This window comes from Passer domesticus, chromosome 2 (assembly GCF_036417665.1).
Source record: "Passer domesticus isolate bPasDom1 chromosome 2, bPasDom1.hap1, whole genome shotgun sequence".
NCBI classification, from domain to species: Eukaryota; Metazoa; Chordata; class Aves; order Passeriformes; family Passeridae; genus Passer; species Passer domesticus.
The window spans coordinates 1336707-1363261 of record NC_087475.1 but is presented as its reverse complement, the minus strand read 5'-3'; the positions used below and the strand labels follow the sequence as shown (position 1 = coordinate 1363261).

At 48.4% G+C, this 26555-nt stretch overlaps 1 protein-coding gene across 1 annotated transcript; it reads left to right on the top strand.

Annotated features, from left to right (window-relative positions):
* Positions 1-1328: 1328 nt before the first annotated feature.
* Positions 1329-25792, top strand: LOC135291321 (trifunctional purine biosynthetic protein adenosine-3-like). The gene is made up of 21 exons (XM_064405417.1): positions 1329-1484; positions 2629-2724; positions 3758-3932; positions 5307-5418; positions 5849-5908; positions 6749-6874; positions 7371-7458; positions 8251-8336; positions 8748-8916; positions 12339-12570; positions 12685-12779; positions 13493-13602; positions 16522-16720; positions 17539-17790; positions 18434-18583; positions 19607-19813; positions 20588-20728; positions 22119-22249; positions 24196-24337; positions 25096-25211; positions 25514-25792. Exons 1-21 carry the CDS (start codon positions 1340-1342, stop codon positions 25790-25792), a joined length of 3111 nt encoding a protein of 1036 aa, XP_064261487.1. The 5' UTR covers positions 1329-1339.
* The last annotated feature ends 763 nt before the right edge of the window (positions 25793-26555 follow it).

Here is a 26555-nt window from a genome sequence, read left to right as displayed (position 1 = left end):
TTCACTCTGACATTTGTCCACATGCAGCACATAGGGAGAAATTAAGTTTGCAGATGTGACCTATGATAACATTTCTGAAATAAATCCAAATTAATCTGCCACAAAATATTGCTGAGGAGCTGCTCAAAATGTCAGTGAGATGAACAGCTGTCTTTTACTGAATGTGCTGCTCTGCTGAAGTGTCCTCCAAGCAATTGCCCATGGATAAAATCTGTCCTGAAATCTGCCTTTGCCATTTACTGCTGAGCATGTTTGCACTCTTAAAAGCTTCTAGACCAATCGCAGCATTCAGACTGAAATATGTTTATTAAATATGAAAAGGAGATGAACAATTTAATTTTTATTTTTGCACATCTATTTATTATATAGTTTTTCATTGTATAGATATTCATTGCTTAGTTCTGTCTTATATATTTTGTTTTAGTTTGTTTATTAGCTACAGATTTATTTATTTTTGTTTGGAAATAAATACATATATAACATAGAAAATATATGTATAAACATAAATAAATATGTATATATATACATATATATAAAGTATATGTATATATAAAATATGTATATTTATAAACATATATGGAAACACATTATAATAAAATATATTATATTTTTATTATATTATAATTTACTATAAGATATTATATATGTGTATAATAAACATATTCTAATAAAACATATATATAAAATACACTAAAATACATTTTTAGAGCATTTTTATGACACTTTTAGTCCTGTCCTGTGCAGTTGTGCAAAGGACCTGATGAAACCTGCTCAGGGCATGACTATTTCCTATCTGTGGCTGCTTAAGAGCTGAAATCCTGACTCTGCTGGAACAATTCCCAGTGCATTTGTTGTCCATATTTCAAGCATACCTGGCAGATGCATCCATCCAGCAGCACTGCCGGCACAGCCACCGTGTCCCACAGCCCAGGAGCCCCTTTGTGCCACAGACTGGGTGAATGTCACCCAAAAGCCGTGGCAGTGGGATGGAATCCCTGTGCTCAGGGCTGAGGGCAGTGGTGCTGCTGTTGGGTCAGGGATGGACAGAGATAATCCAGTGTTCAGGTGGGTCAGAAGGCTCTGTTTAATTAAAGCAGCTGGTGTTTTATAATGTGACTCTCTAAGGTGATCCTTGGTTGGTCTCAAGGCAGAAACATCTCACACTATTGGTGACTGTCAGCAGCACGCTGTGGAGAACCATAACCATAAACAACGGTTACACAAAGAGAGATAATAATTGTTGGAATTCTTCCCTCTAAGATTCCCAGTCTCAGCGTGGGAGAAGCTGTCTCTGTTCTCTCTCTGACTGAGAATCTCCACAGCTGTGTCCTGCAGGGCCATGGCTGAGCGGGTGCTGGTCATCGGCAGCGGCGGCAGGGAGCACGCCCTGGCCTGGAAGCTGGCTCAGTCCCCACACGTCAAACACGTGTTTGTGGCTCCAGGAAATGCAGGAACAGCTGCCAACGGGAAAATCTCCAATTCAGGTAAAAAGGGGGGAGAAAAATCCCAGTCCAAGCAATCAGCACTGCAGCAACTGGGACAAACCAACTGGGCATGTATAGTGAATGCAGAGCCACCCCAGCGAGGGGGAAAAAATGATGCATCTGACTCCATCTTATCAGAAGGCTAATTAATTACTTTATTATACTATAATATTCTATATTAAATACATCTAAACTGAATCTGCCCAAGCACCCACCTCACTCAGCTGCACAGAATCTCGTGACTGTCAGCCACAGTCCCAACTCACACACCTGGATCCAACTGGCCAATGAATCAGAACAATCAAAACACTCACACCAAAATCCAACTACCAATTCCCTTCACGTAAACAATCTCCCACAAGGCATTCCACTTTGGCACAACACAGGCGCAACAAATGAGATAAGAATGGTTTTGGTCAGTCTTTTCTCTGCTTCTCTCAGGTTCAGAGAATGTGAATCACACAGGCAGGTGCCAGTTGCCCTTTTACTGGTGCCACAAATGATTGAAGGCACAGATTTCTGCTTTACTTTGTGCTTTGTTTCTGAATTTCAGGACTGCCTCCTGAAACACCCTGCTCTCTTTGTTTTAGGCTTGCTGCTTAAGCTAGTGAGGCTTATATGAGACTGTGTTTCTACACCTCATCTCTTCCACTTTTGTGCTTGAATTCTGTGACCAATTCCAGTGAAACTTAACCCAGAATCAGAAGGCTCAAAGTTCTTAATTCTGAACAGAAACATCACTATACCTGCCTAGGCTGCCCAGTGAAATTTAGCTGCATCATCCAATGCTTTGAGTAAATCTTTACTCAGCTGTTGGAATTGAGTTTCTTTCCCAGCCTTAAGTCATGTTTTTCAAAGTTGTTATTGTTGTGATAAGCAGCTTTTAAAAATATATCTTGATTACACGTGGCAAATAAAGGAGATTTAATCACTTAGCAAATGTGTATTAAAAACAGCAGTGCAAATTGGAATTGTTCCCAGCTCCTTTTGGACTCTGCTATTGTTAAATTGATATTCCACTTTGCCCTTAGTGGGCTGCATCATGATTTTAATCACACTTCAAGGAGCATGGAAAAAAACCATTCTCATCTCCTGTCTCTTATTTAGGCTTTACAGTCACCAGTTAATTACTTTTCCTTTCCAGCTGTATTGGTGAGCAATCACACTATTGTCACCCAGTTCTGCAAAGATCACAACATTGGCCTTGTGGTAGTCGGCCCAGAAGCTCTTCTGGCAGCTGGTAAGTTACTAAAATAATTAAATAAACCTCAGTTGATGGGAAAAAAAAATAAATTGTATGATAATATTATAATAATACAATATAACACAATACAATATAATACAACACAATATAACACAAAATAACACAATATTAACACAATATAATATAGTACAATATAACACAACACAAAAATATAATATAATATAATATAATATAATATAATATAATATAATATAATATAATATAATATAATATAATATAATATAATATAATCAGCACCTTGAAATCTGCTTTAAAATGGGGGGGGGTAACTGTGGGAGGGAGTGCTCAGTAAAGTACAGAGCTAAAGAGCCTTAAAACCACAGGCTGAGAAGGGCCAGTGGACAATCAGAACCTCACTTGGAGGGTGAATTAATTATCTGGAGGTGTAACAAAGGGGTGATGGACAGGAATTTCCTTTTGTCTGTTTTGGGGGGTTTTTTGGGGGTGTTTTGTGATTATTCACGGATGGTTTTAGGGTGTTTTGGTGTGGTTCTGGGGTATTTTAGGGGATGTTTTTAGGGTGTTTTTAGCATGATTTTGAGGGTGTTTTGAGGATGGTTTTGGGGGTGTTTTGGTGTATTTTTGGGGATGTTCTCAGGGTCTTTTTGGCAGGTTTCTTGGGGATGTTTCTGGGGTGGTTTTTGGTGTTTCTGGGGGTGTTTCTAGCATAATTTTGTGGGTGTTTTGAGCTGGTTTTGGGGATATTTTAGGTGTGTTTTGTTGTGGTTTTGGGGTATTTTGGGGAGATATTTTCAGGGTGTTTTTTGTGGGTTTTTTGGGGCCATTTTAGGTGTGTATTTGGGGTATTTTTGAGGATATTTTCAGGGTGTTTTCGGCAAGTTTTTTGGGGATACTTCAGGGGTATTTTTGGATGTTTCTGGGGGTGTTTTCAGGGGTGTTTTGGGGATGTTTTTGGGGGGTTTGGGGATGTTTTGCTGTGGTTTTGGGGGTGTTTCTGGGGTGTTTACCACAGAGCCCCCTCGGTGCTTGTGCTGTTTCTGTGGCTCAGGCATGGTGGATGACCTGAGGGCAGCCGGAGTTCGGTGCTTCGGGCCCTGGGCCAGGGCAGCCCAGCTGGCCTCCAACAGCAGCTCCAGCAAAGCCTTCCTGGAGCGCCACGGGCTCCCCACGGCTCGCTGGGGAGCCTTCAGCACCCCCCAGGAGGCCTGCAGGTTCATCACCAGGTACAGCCCCACCATGGGGCTCCTCTGCCACCCCCTGAGCCTGGAGTCATCACCTGGGGCTTGGGAATCCCTCAGTTCCTGCTGGATTCATCAGCTCTGTAATTAGAGACAGCTGATGAAGGTGTGGAGCTGCTGGAGCCAGGCTGGGAGAGCTCCCCTGGAGAGGAGAAGCTCCAGGCAGAGCTCAGAGCCCCTGGCAGGGCCTGAAGGGGCTCCAGGAGAGCTGCAGAGGGACTGGGGACAAGGCCTGCAGGGACAGCACCCAGGGAATGGCTGCCAGTGCCAGAGGGCAGCAATGGATGGGATCTTGGCCATGAGGAATTGTTCCCTGGCAGGGTGGGCAGGGCTGGCACAGGGTGCCCAGAGCAGCTGGGGCTGCCCCTGGATCCCTGGCAGTGCCCAAGGCCAGGCTGGGCACTGGGGCTGGAGCAGCCTGGCACAGGGGAAGGTGTCCCTGGCATGGCAGGGGTGACACTGGGTGGGCTTTGAGGTCCTTCCAACCCAGACCCTTCTGATTTTGTGAACTGCAGCAGTTTGATTTTTCTGTTCTGAATTCCCAGCTCTTCTTCTTTTCCATCTGCTCCTTCAGGATGCTCAATAAGCCATCTCTAAGACAAAAAGTCGTAATAAAGAAAAATATTTCTACAAATCTTTCAGTTAGTTAAGGGCTGAGAACAATTTCTACCCAGACAGATGCCAGCAAAACAATCTCTGAGGATGATTTGGAAGGTTCTGGTCAAATATCCATAGCTAAACGAGAACGGTCCCATTTCTTTGCTTGTGGGTTGTGTTCCCAGACTCCTTGTCCTTGCTGGCAAGTGCTCCATGTGGGATAAACCTGTGGGGTTTTTTAATAAAAACCTTTCTATTAAAAGTTGGGAGCAAAACCAGCATTTTCACTGGTTCCGCTCTGTAAGAACACCCATTTCATGTTGCTGCCACACGGAGCCAAGGCCAACACCTTCTCTGTCAGCAAGTGCAGGGCTCCAAAGGGAAAACTGCCCCAGGTGTGCACAGGGAGATGGGGAGAAGGGGTGGGAGCCTGGGTGGTATCAACTGGGCTGAGGTTTAACCCAACAGAAATCACAGTGTGGGAAGGAGAGTGAGGTGTTCCTACAGGAAACAGGAAAATCAGCCCTTCAAAAAACATTTTATTTGCTGTTCACAAGCCAGAAAGTGACTGGGTAAAATTAAAATCCATCCATTACCAGGATGATCCTTTGTTCTCTTTTAAATTCTGGATTTACCTTGTGTTTCAGAGTAAGTGGGGAGATTCTGGAGGTACAGTGCGAGTGTGGGGGGCATCCAGGAGCAAAGTGGAGATTTCCCTGGATGCAGCAGGGATGTCTGAGCCCCTCTCTGCTTCCCTTAAAGCACAGACTTCCCTGCACGGGTGGTGCGGGCGCGGGGACCAGCGGCCAGGAAGGAGGTGACCATTGCAGCCAGCAAGAAGGAGGCCTGCAGAGCTGTCCAGGAGATCATGCAGGTGGGAAAATCCTTAATTAATCCCTGCCAGTCCAAATCTTGGTGCTCTGTACTCTGGGAGTCTGTAATTCCTGCTACAGGGGACAAGTATTTTTGGGAGAAATTGTTCATTCGGCTCAAGAGTTTGCCTGGGTCTCCTCAGATTCCTGCTGTGTTCCCCAGCCAGGGCTGGGAGTTTTTGTGACTGAACTTCTGTTCCTGCCTCCGGTCCCACTTCTCTGTCCCTCCAAATTGTAATTTTTCCTTGTCTCCCAGGCCTGATAGGGAATATTTCAGTGTTGCCTCCTTATGTCCAAATGGAATTCCATTGGTTTTCCTCACTGGCATTCAAGCAAGCTGGCACTTCTCATAAACACTGGATTTTTTGTTAAAAGAAAATGAAGAGACGATTTAGGCAGTGGATTTCTTTTGTTTTGTTCTGTCTTTTACAGGACAGAATGTTTGGAGAGATGGTTGTTATTGAAGAACTGCTTCAAGGGGAAGAACTTTCTGTAGGTATTGATGGTGTGATGTTGTGTTTTTACTCTTTGGCATTATTGCTATGCTTCTGTATAAACACACAAGTTTATTCTTTCAAATGTCAACTTTAGTTTTGTTTTATTTGCACTTTGAGAAATGTAGATTTATTGCATATATATAACATGCAATCTAAGCCCTGTGCCATGCTAACCAATGCATGTTGTCAGTAGATTTTTCTTCTGCATTAACAATGATGTTGCATTTATAGTGGTTATTTTAGGGTGAATTTTTTTTTTCCCCTAAAGTGACCCAAACCATGTTTTTATGGACTTTGCCTTGGTAATTCATGTTACATCTGTAACTTTGTGCTAATATTTAGTGCCTCCTTTAGGCTATTCACATGCCAGAGGACAAGAATGTGTTCCCACGGGACTCAAAACCTGATTAATCAAAAGGGAATTGTAATGAGCCACCATTTCTCTCGCTAATTTAAACATGAGAAAGAAACAATGAACCCTTCAGCTCAATGGGCTCGTAGCAGAATAAATGGATCTCATTGGATCTAAATGGGTTCTGAGAAATTCTTCACTCAGAGGGTGGGCAGGGCTGGCACAGGGTGCCCAGAGCAGCTGGGGCTGCCCCTGGATCCCTGGCAGTGCCCAAGGCCAGGCTGGACACTGGGGCTGGAGCAGCCTGGCACAGGGGAAGGTGTCCCTGCCATGGCAGGGCTGGCACTGGGTGGGATTCAATATCCTTTGCAGTCTGTGCTTCTGCAATTTTTGCATTTTCCAGCAGAGCTGAGCCTCAGCCCGTGCCCAGCAGTGCTGTCCCACTGTGTCCATTGTCACTGCTGTCCCTGTCTCTCCCTGCAGTGCTCCTGCTTCACCGACGGTGTCACCGTGGCCTCCATGCCCCCGGCTCAGCCCCACAAGCGGCTGCTGGACGGGGATGGGGGTCCCACCACGGCAGGGATGGGAGCCTATTGCCCCGTGCCCCAGGTACAGCCCCTGCTGCTGCCCAGCTCTGCCCTGCCCCTGCAGGGCTGCTGCTGCTGGAAGCTCTCACCCCAGCTGCCATCCTTTGGGGTTTCATTCTCTGGACCAGCCTCTCTTTTACCTCTCCTTTTATTCCTAAATTTTGTGTTTCTCTGCTCCCATCAGCATCAGGAATCCCTGTAGGATTCCCTGCGTGCCTGAGACCTTTGTGCCCGGAACAAAACTTGGGGGTCCTTGTTGGTCCTAAAGCTCTTCTCCCCCACATTTTCAGTGGGTGTTTCTCCAAGGACAGAAGCACTCTGACTGTGTTCAGCCCGGGTTCCGGTCCCAGCCCTCCCTCAGAAGCACCCAAACCCCCTCGGGCAGCAGCACCCCAAGGGCAGAGCAGGGCTTGGGGGGACAGCAGCAAACACCTCGGGCACCTCCCCAGCCCTGCCCAGTCCTTCCAGCAAGGCCAGCAGGTGCCACCAGTGCCCCGTGGCTTTCATTTGGTTGTCAGGTTCCAGAGGCTCTTCTAGAGCAAATCAGGGGTGCAATCCTCCAGCACATCGTGGACAGCTTGAGACAAGAAGGAGCAGCCTATGTAGGTGAGTGAGCAGCTGGAAACCAAGGTGAGCCCTTCTCCAGGTCACTTCCATGGTCAGAGGCTGCTTCTGAGTTCCAGATGGTATTTGTTTAAAAAAATAACACAGCAGCAGCTAATTTTTCATGCAGTGTTAAGCCTCACTCGTTTGGTTCACAGCTCTTTGTCTGGGAGATAACCTTGGCCTTGTTTCCTTAAAACACTGTGATTTTATTAAATATTTTTAAATAAAACAGATTTATTTGCAGTTCAGGGCACAACATATACTTCAGTCCTGCAGCACTGCTCACTCCTACATACAACAATGTCCATTTTCTCCAGATCTTTATCCAGAGGTTTTTTTGGAAAAGGCAGGTGATGCCCACAGGTGCCACTTAATGCCAAGAGCTGCTGCTGGCACTGAGGAGATCCCAGACCTCTAAAGAGTTTGGCTCCCACCCACATCTTCAAATCTTGCTTTTTGGGGCCTTTTTTACAATATCTGAGTAAGAGTGGAGTGGGAGTTGAGTAGGAATGGAGTTGGGTGCACGATGCCAGAGAACATTTGCTTTGTGGGGTTTCAAATGCCCTGCTCCTCAGGTGGCTGCTTGTCACTTTTATGGGTATTTGGGAATTATTATGGCTTGCAGAATTCTTGCTCCTAAGGCCTCCTGATATGCAGAATGCTCCAAAATGCTCTGTTTCTTTTAAAGGGGAGAAAGCAAGAAAGAAATGAAATTAAATAATTAAATTAAATTAAATAATGAAATGAAATGAATTTAAATGTTTAAGTTAATTTGCTTGGCTTTGTGTCCAGGTGTGCTGCAAGCAGGTTTGATGCTGACCAAGGAGGGGGTGAAGATTTTAAACTTTAAATGCCAGTTTGGGGATCCCCAGTGTCAGGTGAGTGGAACACACTGGAAAATTAGAGATGCTCCATTCTTTTACCTCTTACTGTTGTAGTTTATTTCTGGATGTGAACATCTTAGACAGTGTCTGAGGTAACGTTTTGGCTCATCCACTCCTGTGAAATATTAGTTAAAAAATCTGTTCCTCAGATTTTGTTTTTCTGGATAGAAGCAGAATGGGAGAGGCCTAAATTCATGTTCCTTTCACATAAACTCACACCTTATGTTTCTAAATTTGTGACTGGTGCCAAAAGATGCTGCAAATTAAATTAAAACCCAGAGTTTCCAACTCTACTGGCTTGGCACATGCACATTGTGTTCCATCAATTGAATTTTCCCTAAGGTGAAATTCAACAAACCAGCAAAATAAAAATCAAGTTCCATCACTCTGAAACCTTTTCTACAGGTAATTCTCCCTCTGCTTAAAAATGATTTTTATGAAGTGATTCAAGCCACAATTGATGGCAAACTGTGCAGCTGCATGCCAGCCTGGCTGGAGAACAGAACTGCTGTGTGTGTGGTCATGGCCAGCCCAGGATACCCAGGAGACTCTGACAAAGGCATGGAGGTAACAGGTAACTCTGGGAGCTTCTTAATTATTTAATTGCTTCCTCACAGGGCTCCAGGCTCTGGGCAAGGTGGGCTTGGGATATTCTGAATTCATGTAGGTATTCAATATTAGCTTAGATATTAGAGAGAGGTATTCAATATTCATATAGATATCATAATATATCTTTTATTAGATATAGATGTTCAAGATTCATTTGGATATTAGATATAGATATTCAATATTCATATAGATATTAGATACAGGTCTTCAATATTTATAAGGATATTTGATATATATGTTAAATATCCATATGGATATTCAGTGTTAATATAGATATTTGATATAGATGTTCAGTATTTGCATAGGTATCCATTATCTATATATATGTTAGACACAGATACTCAATATTCATATGGATATTTGATATTACTATTCAATCTTCATACAGATATTAAAAATAGATATTCAAGATCCATATAGATATTCAACAGAGATATTCAGGATTCATACAGCTATTCAATATTCATTTAGATATGGGATATAGATATTCAGGATTCACACAGGTATTCAATATCCACTTAGATACCAATATCTATTTAGATATTGGATACAGACATTCAGGTTTCATACAGGTATTCAACATTCATTTAGATATCAATATCCATTTGGATATTGGATATAGGTATTCAGGATCATACAAGTATGCAGTATTCATTTAGATATTGGATATAGATATTCAGGATTCATGCAGGTATTCAATATCCATCTAGATATCAATATTCATTTGGATATTGGATATAGATATTCAGGATTCACACAGATATTCAATATCCATTTGGCTATCAATACTATTTGGATACAGGACATACATATTCAGGATTCATACAGGTATTCAATATCCATTTGGATATTGAATATAGATATTCAGGATGCATACAGGTATTCAATATCCATTTAGATATTGGATATAGGTATTCAGGATTCACACAGATATTCAGTATCCATTTAGATATCAATACTATTTGGATACAGGATATAGACATTCAGGATTCATGCAGGTATTCAGTATCCATGTCCTCTGTTCCAGTACTCCACGTTCAGGATCTGTGAGGATGTTTGCAGTGTTTAAAACCAGAGGGAGCTGTTGCAGAACCATTTCCTGCCTGCTCAGCCCCAGCCCTGCCAGTCCCACCCTCTGCTGGTGTCAGCCCAGCCCAGCACCTCAGCTCCTGGCCAAGGCTCCCAAATTTTGGCAGCAATTGTTGGCATTTCCTCTCTGGGGAAAAGAGATTCTCCATTTCTCCATTGCCCAGGAACAAGGTCGTGCTCTGGTGCCTTGTCCCTGGCAGGGTTTCTGATTCCCTGCTTGTTAATCCCAAACAACACAGTCAAACCAATGGAATTAAATATTTTTAAATTATTTTTTATTTATTATTATTATTTTTAATTCTTTTTTATTGTTTTAAATTATTTTTATTATTTTTAATTTTTTAAATTATTTTTATATATTTTACATCTGATTTTATTATTTTATTTATTATAATTTTCTTATTCCTTTTATTCATTATAATTCTGTAATTATTGTTATTTATGTAATCATTATGTTATTATTCTATTATTATCTTCCACTTCAGAGTTTCACGGGGTTTATTACTTTTTATTCTCTTTTTCACACTGAATCACATATATTTGGATGATGCTTCCAGGGTGGGATTGTTGGGGTGCCCTGTACAGGGCCAGGGGTGGGACTGGCTGATCCTTGTGTGTCCTTCCAGCTCAGGATATTCTGTGACTCTCTGATTTTAATGGCTTGACAAACGTTTTATTCTGACGTATTCCTTAAAACAGGATGCAAAGGGGTTGGATTGCAGCAGGGCCAGGGGGAGGAATCCCTCGAGCCTGTAGCAAGGAGAAAACTGTGCTTGGTTCTTGTTTCCCCAGGTGATGGCAGCAGTTCCTCCTGTTCCCTTATTCTTCCCTCAGAATCTAAAAATCTCAATCTTTTTGAAGCTAAAAAGCTCCAAACCTCGCACGGTTTTGTTTCCCAGTGTCAGAGAGACAAACTCACTCCCTGTGAGTGTTTGCGGAGCAGCAGTTCCAGGCGTTGCAGGGAGCTGTGTGGAGTGGGCAGGGTGGAATGGTGGGGGAGAGCACAGGTAACATCAGCACTGGTGGTGGAATGGCAGGGAGAGGGGAGAATCCAGGCAGGAAAGGGATGTGGGTTGAGATTTCCTGCAGGAAAAACCTGCACAAATTACCCACAGCTCCCAGAGAGAGAGAGAGCAGCTTTCCTGACAGAGGCAGGGATGTGTCCTGTGGGGGTTCCTGGGTCCCACATTCCTGCTCCTGTGGGATTTCTTTCTTTATTTTTGGGGTGCACCAGATGTGGACATGTAAGAGAGACCCAGAGGAGGCTCCAGGATGAGCAGAGGGATGGAGCAGCTCTGCTGGCAGCAAAGGCTGGCACAGCTGGCATTGTTCACCTGCACAGGAGAAGCTTTGGGCTGAGCTCAGGGTGGCCTTGCAGGGCCTGCAGGAGCCCCAGGAAAGCTGGAGAGAGACAATTTCCAGGGCATGCAGGGACAGCACACAGGGAATGGCTTCAAACTGAAAAATTACAGGTTTAGATCAGATATAAAGAAAAATTTCCTCCCTGGCAGGGTGGGCAGGGGCTGGGATGGAATTGCCAGAGCAGCTGGGGCTGCCCCTGGATCCCTGGCAGTGCCCAAGGCCAGGCTGGGCACTGGGGCTGGAGCAGCCTGGCACAGTGGGAGGTGTCCCTGCCATGGCAGGGCTGGCACTGGGTGGGATTTGAGGTCCCTTCCCACCCAAACCAGTCTGGAATTCCGTGATGCTGCACTGGCTCGGAAGGGGATTCCTGGGGCCAGTGCAGTGGGATGCCTTTCACTGATCATGCTGTTTCTCAGAAAAAAGCAAAGCTTAAAATGTCTGTTGTTCTCCCTTGACTGAATAAAGGACTTCAATCTTCAGTGTTTTGCCCACAGAAGGTAATGGATCTGGGGAAAGGTCTGGAAAACACATCCTGGGAGGGGCAGCTGAGGGAGCTGGGAAGGGACTCAGCCTGGAGAAAAGGAGGCTCAGGGGGGACCTCACTGCTCTGCACAGCTCCTGACAGGAGGGGCAGGGAAAGGAGGAGAGGAAATGGCCTCAAATGGCACCAGGGGAGGCTCAGGTTGGAGACTGGGACAGAAAATTTCCCTGGCAGAGTGGTCAGGCCTTGGGATGAACTGCCCAGGGAGGTTTGGAGACACTGGAATTGTTTCAGAGGAGTCTGGATGTTGCCTTGGGGACAGGGTTTGGGGTGATGCTGGTGGGGCTGGGGTGCAATTGGATGATCCTGAAGGGCTCTTCCCACCTTAATTCTGACATTGTCATTGGAGAATGCAATTCAAAACCCTCAGAGGACCCCCAAATTTGTCTTTGCAGGGCTTGTGCAGGCCGAGGAGCTGGGGCTGCAGGTGTTCCACGGGGGCACGGCGCTGAAGGACGGCAGGGTGGTGACCACTGGTGGCAGAGTCCTGTCCATCACTGCCGTCAGGCAGGACCTGATGGAAGCCCTGGGAGAAGCCAACAGGGGTGTGGCCACCATCCACTTCCAGGGGGCCACCTTCAGGAGGGACATCGGGCACCGGGGCCTGCGGCTGCTGCGCCAGCCCCTGTACGTGAGCACAGCCCAGATGTTCCTCCCTGCCCTCACATCTGGGCCACCCCTGCTGGCCCTGCAGAAAGAAAGGGTCACTGCTGCTGCCAGCTCGTCCTTCCCTCCCCACAGGGCCCTGATGTACAAGGACAGACACGTGGGAGCTGGAACAAGGGAGGTTTTGAGCTGTCTGCCACAAGCATCAGCTGTGAGAGGCACCAGGGCAGGTAGGACTGGGAAGAATCTGAGAATTCCCTCAGTACATTCATTTTTTTTCCTCCCTGGGGTTGGGCAATGCACTCATGGCATTGAAATTGAGCTTGGGAAATTGGGCTGGGATCAGCAAAAGGATGAAAATCAATTTCTTTCTTGTCACTCTTATGATTAATTAACAAATGCATGCCATGCATGGAGGGGACTGTGCTTCTTAGAGGGGCAGAATGGAGAGGAACATATTGGAAATAAATAAATAAATAAATGAAATAATGGTAATAGAAACCCTGAGCAAAGGAGGCTCAGGGGCCCTTGTGGCTCTGCACAAGTCCCTGGCAGGAGGGGACAGCCAGGGGACAGCAGCTCTGCCCCAGGGAACAGGGACAGGAGCAGAGGGAACGGCCTCAGGCTGGGCCAGGGCAGGCTCAGCTGGGCCAGCAGTAGGAATTTGCCCATGGAAAGGGTGCTCAGGCCTTGGCAGGGGCTGCCCAGGGAGCTTGGCAGTGCCCATCCCTGCAGGTGTCCCCTGCAGGTGGCACTGAGTGCTCTGGGCTGGGGACAAGGTGGCCATGGGGCACAGCTGGCACTGCCTGGGCTGGCAGGGCTCTGCCAGCCCCAGGGATTTTGGGGTAAATAGTAATAATAATTTTCATTTCTTTTCTTGCTGAGACTTTTGGGTGGTTTTATTTCCCATAAATCCAGTCCCTGCTGTGTTTGTACCCAGCAGGAGGTCGCTCAGAAGGAGGAGGCTTTGCTGCTTTCTTTGACCTGAAGGCATCTGGCTATGATGATCCCATCCTGGTGTCCCAGACCAAGGGCCTTGGACCCAAACTGCAAGTAATTCACTGGCAGCTCCACTGCAGCACAGCTGATGGCACCTGCTGTTGATTTGATTCTTTTATTTTTATTATTATTATTTATTTCTAAAATCATCTTTATCTCTGGGAATACAAGTCTTCCTCTTCTCTCTTTGAGCCTATAGGGTCTTATCATTTTTCTCTTTCTCTGTTTAAACTTCTTCTAGATTACAGCTTCTACCTGTTAATTCTGGTATGGAGGCTTTTGTTTGATATCAATTTGAACACTTTCATCTCTCTGTACTTTCATGTAGCGAAAAAGTTTTTCTCTATAGCTTTTCAAGAGGATTTCAGCCTTAATCTTAAAGCAATTCCTCATCCCCCCTCTTTGGGATTTGACTTTTTCTTTACTGACTTCGATGTCTTTATGTTGTTTCTTTTCATGTTTGTATTTCTTGTATCTTGGACATAGATGTTTATTAGTTTTTATTTATGTTACAGTCTTACAAGTTGTGAGTTTTACAGTACTTTACTAACAAGGTAAAAAATTGAGTTGTATCTCCCTTTCCATAAGGTTTTTTAAGCATAAACTGTCTAATTAAGAAATAACACTTAAATTATTTTTACTTTTAACTTAGTAACTGAATACTCGTGACTTGTAATATGGACTTTTTTTATCTAATTACACAATGCCACTTAAACCTGTGAAGAAGTTAAAGATGAACTAACTTCTGCTTTAAAACTTTTATCTTTTTTATATATTACTATATTCTAAAACTTTAAACTCTTAAGTTTTTTACCATGTGATATTACACAATTCTATTTAAACTACACACCCATAATTTCAGTTTTGTCATTCAATTTTGGAAGTTTTCTCCACAGTTTCAGGTCAAATGCAGTATTCTCTTGAGGGTCAGTGTTTGTTAGCACAGAAAATCTGAAATTCTCAGTAGCCAGGGCTCCAACAGCCTGCCAGGGCTGTTCCAGTCCCACCAGCTGCACCCTCCTGAGCTCCACAAACACTCCTGAGTCCACCACAGTGAGCTCCTGCACTTCAGAAATTGTTATTTGTGCAAGGCCTGGGCATACTTAATTGAGGATGTGGGTATTTTGTGGTGAAATGATAACAACCCAAAATTTAGCTGGAAACTTGAGGCGCTGAACCCCATAATTTCTGCTATAAATTGGAGGGTCTGTTGGAGGATTTGAGGTCCATTTGAGGAGGAGCACAGGGAGCTGTTGAATTGAGAACTGGCAGGCTCAGCCTAATAAATTGTGTGGAGAGGGAGAACAGGTCAGGACAGTGAGGAAAGGAAGGATGGAAGAAAAAAACATTAAAGAAGCCAAGAAATAAAGAATTTTAATTAGCCAAGAACACATAGGATAAGGTGAGTTAGGAATATATTTATGTACAGAATTGGGATAAATTGAACCAGGGATATATTTATGTATTGAACCAGGATAAGTTGGCCTGGGGATTTATTTGTCTGTTAAATCAGAAGGTTTTCAGCCATCAGGAGAGTGCAGATCTGAAGCTCCTGTCACTGTCAAGCACAGCAATGTCCCTTGTTTCAAATGGTTTGTGCCTTTAAGCAGAACAACAAACAGCAGGAGACTGAGCAGAATCTTCCTGAAGGTCTTTGGCAGTCTCACATCCTCAGGCACCTCTGAGCATGAAAAAGTGATTGGTGCAGGCTGCTGTGGGCCTTTGTTCCAATGCTTGGCACAGAGATGTCCCCAGCTGTGTTCCCAAGGTTCTCCCTTGGCCGAGGGAAGTTGGCAGCTGCCTGCCAGGCTTGCTCCTGGAGCAGTGGCAGGGAGGTGCTGGCATGCAGCAAGGGCCATGGGGTGCCTGTTTCCATAGCACTCCTCCATCCAGCAGCCAGGGAAATCAGTCAGGAATCCAAGCCCAGGCTTTGTTTGGCTGCTGCTCCCTCACCAATGGGAATCCAGTGGTATTTATCCATGTTATCCCTCACCCATCCCTCTGTCCTGGGATTTTCTGCTCAGGTGGAACTGTGTGAGTGAAAGGAACCTCCTTGAAAGGTTATCCACTGATGATCTTAAAGGCCTTTTGCACCCTAAGTAACTCTCTGCATTTATAATTCTGTGATCCCTGTGTAACCTGTGCCCATGGCAGCCCTGTGAGCTGAGCAGGAGGCTCCAGGGTACCCTGGGAGCTGGAAATGTCAGAACTTCATGGGAGCCACAACACCTGAGCCAGGTTTCACTACTTGTGAAATGGAGACACCCCAAGGAGCTCTTCTAAAACCAAACAGCAACTTCCCTGAGGCAATTGTGCTTTACCAAAAACCTTCCTGCAGGGCCTGAAGGGGCTCCAGGAGAGCTGCAGAGGGACTGGGGACAAGGCCTGCAGGGACAGCACCCAGGGAATGGCTGCCAGTGCCAGAGGGCAGCAATGGATGGGATCTTGGCAATGAGGAATTGTTCCCTGGCAGGGTGGGCAGGGCTGGCACAGGGTGCCCAGAGCAGCTGGGGCTGCCCCTGGATCCCTGGCAGTGCCCAAGGCCAGGCTGGGCACTGGGGCTGGAGCAGCCTGGCACAGGGGAAGGTGTCCCTGCCATGGCAGGGTGGCACTGGGTGGGATTTGAGGTCTCTCCCAACCCAAATCACTCCATGATTCTACGATAAACATGAAACTTTTATGATATTATTCCAGAAAGCAAACAAACAAACAAAAAAAATCTCAAACTGACAATTTCTAGCTAGCTATGGCTGAAATTCAAATTGATATTTTTAAAAAAGCAAAATGGAGATTTCTTTTTTCTGTCTGCAAGAAAATGAGCTGTTTTCTCTTGATTTTAACCAGGTAATGCACCAGGTTCTGTCTTCCATGTATGTCCTGCAGTGCTTCCTTTCAGAGAAAAGAAGGTTTCTGCTGATTTCACTGATGAATAATTGAGTTTTGCCCGTTTCTCTTTCCCACCGTATTTTGCAGGTTGCCCAGGTCTGTAAAAGGCATGACACCCTCGGGCAGGACCTGGTGGCCATGTGTGTCAATGACCTCCTGGCCCAGGGGGCTGAGCCCCTCTTCTTCCTCAGCCATTTGGCCTGTGGCAAACTCGATGCTGAAGTGCTGGAAACCATCAAAGGAGGAATAGCTGAGGCTTGCAGGAGTGCAGGGTGTGCTTTCCTGGGTATGGACCCTCCTCTCCTCTGAGGTGTGAAGGGTCTGAGGTTGAATTTATCACCAGAGAAATGGACTTGGGAGGCAGAGGCAGAATGTGGCCCTGGCATTGTTGGTTTCTGTCTGGTGGAAAAAACAGCAGGGAATTTGTGCTTCAGTTCTTCCTGCTCTGTAAAATGGGTCAGCACAGGAAGATGGGGTTTAATATTTGTGCACTTGGGTCCTTGCTCTTCCTTCTTTATCCCTGAACAAAGGAGAACAGAGCTGGGAGACTCACGCTGTGCAATGTTAATGTTTCCATGCCCTCTCCCATACTCAGGGAGGTGCCACGTGAGTACCAGAACTGATAATAACAAAATCACTTCTTTCCTGAAGATTTGTTTTGTTGGAGTCTTGAGGTGAAGTATCAGACCAAGAAAGATTTTAAAAATATATCTGAATCTTCTTAGGCTGTGTGTCCCTGGATGTGCTGCTGACTTTAGGAGATGCCATAAATTTAAAATGGTGTCTAAATTTAGGCTTTGAGCTGAGGGAGGGCAGGGTTAGGTGGGATATTGGGCAGGAATTGTTCCCTGGCAGGGTGGGAAGGAGCTGGGATGGAATTCCCAGAGCAGTTGGGGCTGCCCCTGGATCCCTGGCAGTGCCCAAGGCCAGGCTGGGCACTGGGGCTGGAGCAGCCTGGCACAGGGGAAGGTGTCCCTGCCATGGATGGGGTGGGATGGGATGGGATGGGATGGGATGGGATTTAAGGTCCCACCCAACCCAGCCTGTGATTCTGTGACTCTAAAACGACCACGAGCAGGAGGTGCTGACCTGTGTCCCTTGCAGGTGAGGAGGTGACAGAAGCGGCAGCTCCGTGTCCCCCGGGGCTGTGTGCCCTGGCGGGGTTCGCGGTGGGCGCGGCGGAGCGGGGCCAGCGGCTGCCGGGGCTGCAGAGAGCCGAGGAGGGGGACGCGCTCCTGGGGCTGGGCTCGCCCGGCATCCACGGCCGCGCCTTCGGCGTCGTGCGGAGGATCCTCCTGACAGCCTCGCTGCGCTGCTCCTCGCCAGCCCCGGGCAGCTGCGGGGACACCACTCTGGGTGCGCTCTGCTTCTCCCCCAGCCGTCTGCGGGGCCGGGGATGCTCCCGTCGGGAGGGGTTTGTCTGAGTTTGGGGTCGGGCTGTGCCCGCTGCTCTGCAAGAATGGGCAGCACTTCTGCCTCCTTCCCAAGCCTTCTGCAAGGACTGGGAGAGAGCCTGTCCAGAGAAACATCCCCAAAAACACCCCACGACCTTTGAAACAAACCCATCAAATTCAGCCTGGGGAATGGAAGGCTCTGGGAGAGCTCAGAGCCCCTGGCAGGGCCTGAAGGGGCTCCAGGAGAGCTGCAGAGGGACTGGGGACAAGGCCTGCAGGGACAGCACCCAAGGAATGGCTGCCAGTGCCAGAGGGCAGCAATGGATGGGATCTTGGCCATGAGGAATTGTTCCCTGGCAGGGTGGGCAGGGCTGGCACAGGGTGCCCAGAGCAGCTGGGGCTGCCCCTGGATCCCTGGCAGTGCCCAAGGCCAGGCTGGGCACTGGGGCTGGAGCAGCCTGGCACAGGGGAAGGTGTCCCTGCCATGGCAGGGGTGGCACTGGATGAGCTTTAAGCTCCCTCCCAATCCAAATCATTCTGTGATTTTTGATTCTAAACCTCTCCTGAGCTTTCAAACAGGACTGAGCTGAGGCTGTTGCTTGCAGGAGATGTTTTGCTGACCCCAGGGAAGATGTTCAGCCCAGCTCTGCTGCCCGTCCTTCGCTCGGGGCACGTGAAGGGCTTTGCCCCCACGGCCGAGGGGCTCCTGGGGGGCATCTCCAGGCTCCTGCCCGAGCACCTCAGCGCCGTCCTGGGTGAGTACCTGAGGGGCTCCTGTGGCACTGAACTCAGGGACAGAACTTAGGGACAGAACTCAGGCCCAGCACAGCCTCAACCTTCCACCTGCAGCTGTGGAATCCTCAGAAATGTCCCTGCAGAGGGGAATGGCCCCACGTGGCTGCTTCCCAAGGGGCTGCCAAAACCACTCCTGTTCCAAGTCATGAGCCCCACTGCTTGTGGGAAAAGGGAAATTCCAGAGGATATTAAGGGCAGCACATCTCCAGCACACAAGGTGTTGGAGAAGATTATGTGTTCCTCAGGACACTTCTCCAAACAAAACATTTTGACCAAATACTGAGGTTTGGTAGAACAATAAATTTGCACTATTTTCTTCACACATATTTAATGCACTTTTTGGTAGCTTCCCCACGTCATCTGACATCTGTGAGTAAGGCAAAACTTCTTCTGATGAAGCCAAAATTGGGCAAAGAATTCAGAAGTTTGAAATCCTAAAGAAAACCATGTTGATGTGAATCTAAAAATACAGTGGGGATGGGGAAGGGGAAAGAAAGGTGTCTGTGTGTTGGGTTGTAGTTCTCTACAATTAAATTGGTAAGGAAAGAAAGAAATTTCCAAGGCCAGGTTGGACACTGGGGCTTGGAGCACCCTGGGGCAGTGGAAGGTGTCCCTGCCATGCAGAGGATGGATTGAGATGGGTTTTAAGGTCCCCTCAGCTGGGCCAGCAGCAGGAATTTGCCCATGGAAAGGGTGCTCAGGCCTTGGCAGGGGCTGCCCAGGGAGCTTGGCAGTGCCCATCCCTGCAGGTGTCCCCTGCAGGTGGCACTGAGTGCTCTGGGCTGGGGACGAGGTGGCCATGGGGCACAGCAGACACTGCCTGGGCTGGCAGGGCTGTGCCAGCCCCAGGGATTTGGGGATCCTGTGGCAGCAAGAATTGCTCTCTACCAGTTCCTGTGACACATCACTGTCACTGCAGACAGTAAATAATAAACAATAACAAACATTTGTGCTGCCCACACACCAATTTCAATCTTTCCCAGATGCTCTCAGCTGGAAGATCCCTGAAATCTTTGGCTGGCTCTACAAGGAGGGGAACCTCTCTGCAGAGGAGATGGCTCAGACCCTTCCCTGTGGGATCGGGGCCGTCTTAGTTGTGCAGAAGGAGCTGGCCCAGCACGTTCTCCAGGACATCCAGAGGCAGCAGGAGGCCTGGCTGATTGGGAAGGTGGTTGCCCCTTGTCACACAGGTGAGCAGGTGTCCTCGTGGGACTGAAGAGACTCCCTGTTGCAAAATCTGTGTAGTTCACACCCCTTTCCTGTTGTTTCACTAGGCTGGAGGCTGCTGGGCACCTCCACATCTATATTTCGGTATTAAATAAATGAGAAATGAGTTCTTGTTTCAGAGTGGCAGCACCTGGATAACCTCTTCCCCTGCCTGAGGCTTCAGGAAATCCCTGCGCTGAAGGGATTGTTCCAAAAATTGTTCCAAAAATCAGGGGATATTTTACCACACTCATGGTGATAACTCCCCTCCTGTCCATCCTTCCCCAGCTCACACAGCCCTGTGTAAAGGCTGAGAACAGGCCACAGCTTTGTACAGTCACCTGTGGTGGTGATGGTCAGTCTGAATCCTGGTGTGGCACTGACTGACATCCAGCAGGACATGAACCAAAATCCCTCTGGAAACTCAACAGTCTGGGCAGCCAAAATGTCACCTCAGCTCTGTCAGCATCAGTTTTAGTGTCCCTTTGCCACATGGGAGGTATAAGAGATGGGATTAATCCTTGAAAAGGCCATGCCTGGGCCTTTGTGAACAACTCTGTGAGCAGGTAACAGCAGAGGCCAGCACAGCTCCTGGACCTGGGCTGTTTAAGCACTGAATCCCTCTGGAGCTCTACCTGTGCCAGCATAAATTCATTGCTGATGCAATTTCTTGTCATTGAAACATTAGTAATAAACTACACAAAATCAGTTTAGAATGAAAGGAGAAATCTAACACTTTCCCTGTGTGTTTGGAGCAGGTTCTCACATTGTAGTGGAGAATCTTGCAGAGGCCCTGCAGCTGAGTAGCCCCCAGCAGCTGCTGGACGCCAGCACTGCTGAGATCCAGCCCCAGCCCGGGAAGAGAAAGGTGAAGGTGGCTGTTCTTGTCTCTGGAGCAGGTGAGCTGTCACTTGTCCTGGCACAGAGAATGTCCTCACACAGGAGAGGCTGGTTCAGGTGTGTCCACCTGGCTTTTCCTCCAGTGGAATCTCCAGACCCCTCAAAGTCCAGGGTTTCATTTTAAGTCAAAGATTTGTGTTGCACTACTTAAAAACTGAGCTTTATTAGTCCCCCACCCTCAGTGCTGTTTGTGGATGAGCAGATCTTTGTCTGAGCAGCAGCTGAGAGCCCCTCCCAGGGCCATGGTGTAGCATGGTGGATGCTGCTACCTATTATCCCCAGTAAGCATCTCCTGTGGAAAAGCTGCTTGGGGAGGCATTCAGGCAAAGCAGTCAAAACCACTGTGAAAAATGCATTCACCCTCCTGTGAAAATGTAAAAAGTTTAATAAAGGACAACAGGAGACAAGGACCACAGAGCAAAGGTTATTACTCAGCCAAGAGCACCCTGTTATCTTCAGGGATACCCCTTAAATACCTTTTCATGACATCAGCCCTTTGCATATTCATAGACCCTTATGCACAGTAAACTTTCTACCAAACTGCATTGCATGTTCCAAGAACTGTTTAGCATATCTTCTTCTTGGGTCCACCTTTTTAGAGGATGTGTATTCCTTGGGTGTGGTTTTAGTCCTTTTTTATCATCACCTCCAGTTTCTGGGCCCTGGCCCACTCTGCCTTCAGAGTGTGAGTGCTGATAGCAGCAGATCTGTACAGGTCTCCTCATTCTGTGTTCACTGGGTGTTGCCCCATCCAAGCAGGCATTTTAACACAAGCACACTTACATCAGCTATTTCACTAAGCTTCGTTAACAACAGAAATAAAACCCATATCTTTGTAACAAAGTTACTTTAGCAGCACACATGTGAAATCCACTTTTACTATTTGTGAAAAGCCAATATTATGTATCTATAACATCCACACACCACACTCACCACGGCCAGCTCAGCCAAGAAAGGCAGAAGAGCTTTTTGTAGGGTCAGTTCCAGCGAGGTTTATCTCAGCACACCAAAGGGAAAGCAGGGACAAAAAGAGCCATGTGGGACACACAAGGTTAAGTATGGGGTCAGTGGTCAATGGTCTGAGGGCACAGGGATGGCACAAGGGGCAGGGAAAAGTGCATTGCCCTACAGGGAAGACCTGTAGGAATACCACAACCAATGAGGCAACAGGGAAAGGAGGAACCACGAGAATTTGGGACATATGGGGAAGGGAACAGGAGTGGTTCATTGCTAAACAAGACTCCATGAGGAAGTCCTTTCCAGGTTGGGAGAGCTCTATGGCAAGTCTCTCCAAGGCAGGGCTGTGGGTGTTTCCCTGAGGGGAAGGGTTCAGAGGCTTGCCCACGGTGGGTGCTGAGGTGTGCCCCTCTCTGCTCTCTGCCCCTGCAGGCACGGCCCTGCCTGCGCTCATCGGCTCGGCCCGGGAGCCGGGCAGCTGTGCCCAGCTGGTGCTGGTCATCTCCAACAGGCCCGGAGTGCCGGAGCTGCGCCGCGCCGCCCGCGCCGGGATCCCCACCAGGGTAAGCCCACAAATGTTCACAGCTTTATTAAACCTCCACAAGAATTACAGCTAAAGGATTAAATAAGGAGAAATTGCAGTGCTGGGAGCTGTCCTCATGGCTGCCTACCACGTGGCTGGCTCATCTTCAAGATGGATGCTTTGCCTTTTACAACCCTGGGCGTTGTATCAGCCAACCCTGGTCCTTCCCTAAGTCTGTCAGTCAGCTATTCTTTGCAGTTTTTTGGTGGACACTAATTTCTTGCAACTTGATTGGAGGGTCAGGTGTTGTCATGTCTCCCCAGCACCAAGCTTTTCCATTCCCAGCTGTCCCATGCAAGGGGTTTGTGCACGTAGCTTCTTTCTACCTGTCCTAGGCAACACCGGCTGTCTGGTGGGAACAATACAGAGGGGGAAAAGGGAAAAGAACAGAGGACATCTAAACTACAATAACATAACTATACATCACTAAAGCTTCTCTTCATATACACACAGTATTCATCCCTTAACTGCAAGAGCTAATCATCTCATCCATCTGTAACAGTAAGGACACATCCCCTCCTTTCTGTTCCCAGCTGCTGAGCCCGTGGCTGGTCAGGAAGTGCTGGCTGAGCTTTGAGGTTTCACTTCAGTGTGAAACTTTCCCTGTGGATGGAGCACAGAGCTGGGAGTCCTCACTGGGCTCTGGGGCTTTTCCCAGCTTGGCAGTGAGTGCTGCATCCCGGGGAAGCGATTTCAATGGATTATTTGGATCTGAGATTGCAGCCCATGAGCCTCAAGCTTTGGCTGAAATCATCAAACTTCAGGCTCTGCAAAGCACAGAAATGTGATGTCTCTCAGGTTTATTCCCCCCTTAGAATCACAGAATCCCAGACTGGGTTGGGTTGAAGGGATCTTAAATCCCACCCAATGCCACCCTGACACCTCCCACTGTGCCAGGCTGCTCCAGCCCCAGTGCCCAGCCTGGCCTTGGGCACTGCCAGGGATCCAGGGGCAGCCCCAGCTGCTCTGGGCACCCTGTGCCAGCCCTGCCCACCCTGCCAGGGAACAATTCCTCATTGCCAAGATCCCATCCATTGCTGCCCTCTGGCACTGGCAGCCATTCCCTGGGTGCTGTCCCTGCAGGCCTTGTGCCCAGTCCCTCTGCAGCTTTCCCTGGAGCTTTCTCGTCCCCAGGATGAAAAGCTGTGTCTCGCATTGTGCCCAGTCCCATACAAGTTTTCTCCTGCCTTTGGCCACAAAGCAGCTCTTTGGGACAGGAATTTGTTCTGGCTTGTTCCATAAAAACCCCTGGCAAGGATGACCAGCATTGTCTGAGAACATTCCAATACTTGGGATGTCAAAGGCAGGAAGTCTCCCTTCTGACATCAAATGGGTTTGAGCAGGTGTTTTTACAGCTGTGCAAAGATGGAAATAAACTCTACTAGAGGCTGTCCCTGCATGGAAAGGGTTCTGAAGAGGCTTCTTCAGCTCCTGAGTTGAATTCACATGATATTTTTCTGACTCATGTCTAAAAAAAAGTGATACTAAGATTCACTCACATTTCCACAGGCAAGAGCACAAAGTTTTGTGAGCCCCTTGTTTGAAGGTCCTCAGGAGAGTCAGGAATCAGCACTCAATTGAAAATGGTCTGAAAACGGGAGGTGGGGTAGAAATAAAGGATCTCCTGTTCCCCTTACCCAGAGAGTCTGGCCAGTTGACTCCACCACCTCCCTGGGCAACTCATGCCAGTGCCTGACCACTCTTAAAAGGGAAAAATTGTTTCTAATCTCCAATCTGAACCTCCCCTGCTGCAATTCAGGGCCATTTCCTCTCACCCTTTCACCTGGGAATGGCAGAAAAGACCGACCCCACCTCACTGCACCCTCCTTTCAAATCATGGAGCGTCCTGGAATTAATCCAGTTTGTTCCTCTGTTGCCCAAGCAGCTGCTCCCAATCCCACCTTTTGTTGTGTCTCACTGCTCCAGGTGATTGACCACAAATTGTACGGGAGCCGCTCGGAATTCGACAGCACCATTGACCGAGTCCTGGAGGAATTCTCTGTGGAGCTGATCTGTCTGTCAGGGTTCATGAGAGTTTTGTCCAGTGCTTTTCTACGAAAATGGAAAGGTAAGAAATCAAATGTAAAAGAGAAACTAAAGCAGGGGTGGTTGGTCTCAACAGGATTCCACTGTCAGAGTTCCTTGTCCTTTGATTAAATCCCTCAGCCCTGCTGGCACTGCTGACATTCCATGAAGGAAACCCTGTGCTTCCCTCTGGCAGTAGGACTGTGGGAATTCTGAATATGGGATTCTGCTTCCATTTCCCCTGGCAGTGGGGCTGTGCTGGGATTCTGGCTGAGGATTTCCAGAGGAACCCCTTGTGCTGCCTCAGCAGTGAGAAAGGGGCAAACTGGGGGTGTGGGGTGGCTCTGTGCCTTCCCTAGGGAAGGAGCTTGATCCCATCCTTTGCCAGGGAGCTGTGCTGGGGAGTCCTGCAGTTCCCACTCAGAGAAAAATGGGAGAAAGATGGATTTATCCATTCCCAGGAGGGATTTCTCCCTCCTGTGGTGCCCTGCGCACGCTGACACAGCTCGATGTGTGCCCCAAGTGAGTTGATGAAGGGTGAGCAGTGAGTTAGTGCCAGCTCCTGACACCTTGCTCAGGAGTTACTCACTCACTGACAGGCTCCTTTGGGAATGTTGCTGCTGGAAGAACAGAATTCCCTTGCAGAGCAGGAATTCCCTCAGAGCAGAGCAGTGCTGCTCAGGGTTTGGACTGATGATCACATATCATTTTATTTTTAAGGAAATTCAGTTCAAATTATCTTTTTTTTTTTTTTTTTTTTTTTTTTTTTTTCCTTTTTTCTCCTCTCACACTGATGCCCAGGGAAAATTTTGAATGCTTCTCCGTCACTTTTTCCACTCCTCAAGGATGGGAACGCCCAGCAAGAGCCCCTGGAAAGTGGGTTCAAAGTCACAGGCTGCACTGTGCACTTCGTCCTGGTGAGTGGCCTCAGAACTGGGAAATTAGAAAAATTTGGAAGTTAGCAATTTGCTTTTTTCCTTTTCTTTCTGGGGGCAGAGGTAACAGGTGTGGGAAGGGGTGGGAACCTTGGGATTGTTACCAGTAAAAAGCAGGAAGATTTGGGGCTGCTTGAAGCCCTGTCTTCTTCCCTTGCGTTTTGGCGCGGGATTTTCCCATTTCCCCCCCTCCCGGGAGGAGAAGAAATCCTTTCTTCCCTCACACCCACACACCCCAGCCCTTCCCCGGCGCTGCCCGGCCCTCCCTCGCTGTGTGCCCGCAGGAGGAGCCGGGCGCCGGCGCCGCCATCCGCCGGGAGCCGCTGCCCGCGGGGCCGGGCGACACGGAGGCAGCGCTGGGCGAGCGGCTGCAGGAGGCCGAGCTCAGGGCCTTCCCCCTGGCCCTGCAGCTCGTGGCCAGCGGGGCCGCCTGGCTCGGAGCCCACGGAAGAACGTGCTGGAGGCGGGAGAGCCGGAGGCTGAGCCCGGAGGAGGAGCGGGGAGCAGGAGCGGCCTCGCCCGAGGAGCCTCCGGAACGCGAGGGGCTCTGGGCAGATCCTTGAGAGGCCCTGGACCAGACTCTGAGGGGCTCTGGGCCGGTCCCTGGGGGGCTCTGGGCAGATCCTTAAGGGGCTCTGGACCAGACTCTGAGGGACTCTGGGCAGATCCTTGAGGGAATCTGGGCAGATCCTTGAGGGTCTCTGGGCTGGTCCCTGAGGGGCTCTGGACCAGACCATGAGAGGCTCTGGGCAGATCCTTAAGGGGCTCTGGGGTGGTCCCTGAGGGACTCTGGGCAGATCCTTGAGAGGCTCTGGACCAGACTCTGAGGGGCTCCAGGCAGATCCCTGAGGGGCTCTGAGGAGGTCCCTGGGGGGCTCTGGGCCAGGACCCTGAGGAGTTCTGGGCAGATCCTTGAGGGGCTCTGGACCAGACTCTGAGGGACTCTGGGCAGATCCTTGAGGGAATCTGGGCAGATCCTTGAGGGGCTCTGGGCTGGTCCCTGAGGGGCTCTGGGCCAATCCTTGAGGGAATCTGGGCAAATCCTTGAGGGTCTCTGGGTGGGTCCCTGAGGGGCACTGGGCCAGGACCCTGAGGGGCTCTGGACCAGACCATGATAGGCTCTGGGCAGATCCTTAAGGGGCTCTGGGGTGGTCCCTGAGGGGCTCTGGGCAGATCCTTAAGGGGCTATGGGTGGGTCCCCGAGGGGCTCTGGGCAGATCCTTGAGAGGCTCTGGACCAGACTCTGAGGGGCTCTGGGCAGGTCCCTCAGGGGCTCTGGGCAGATCCTTAAGGGTCTCTGGGCAGGACCCTGAGGGACTCTGCTCG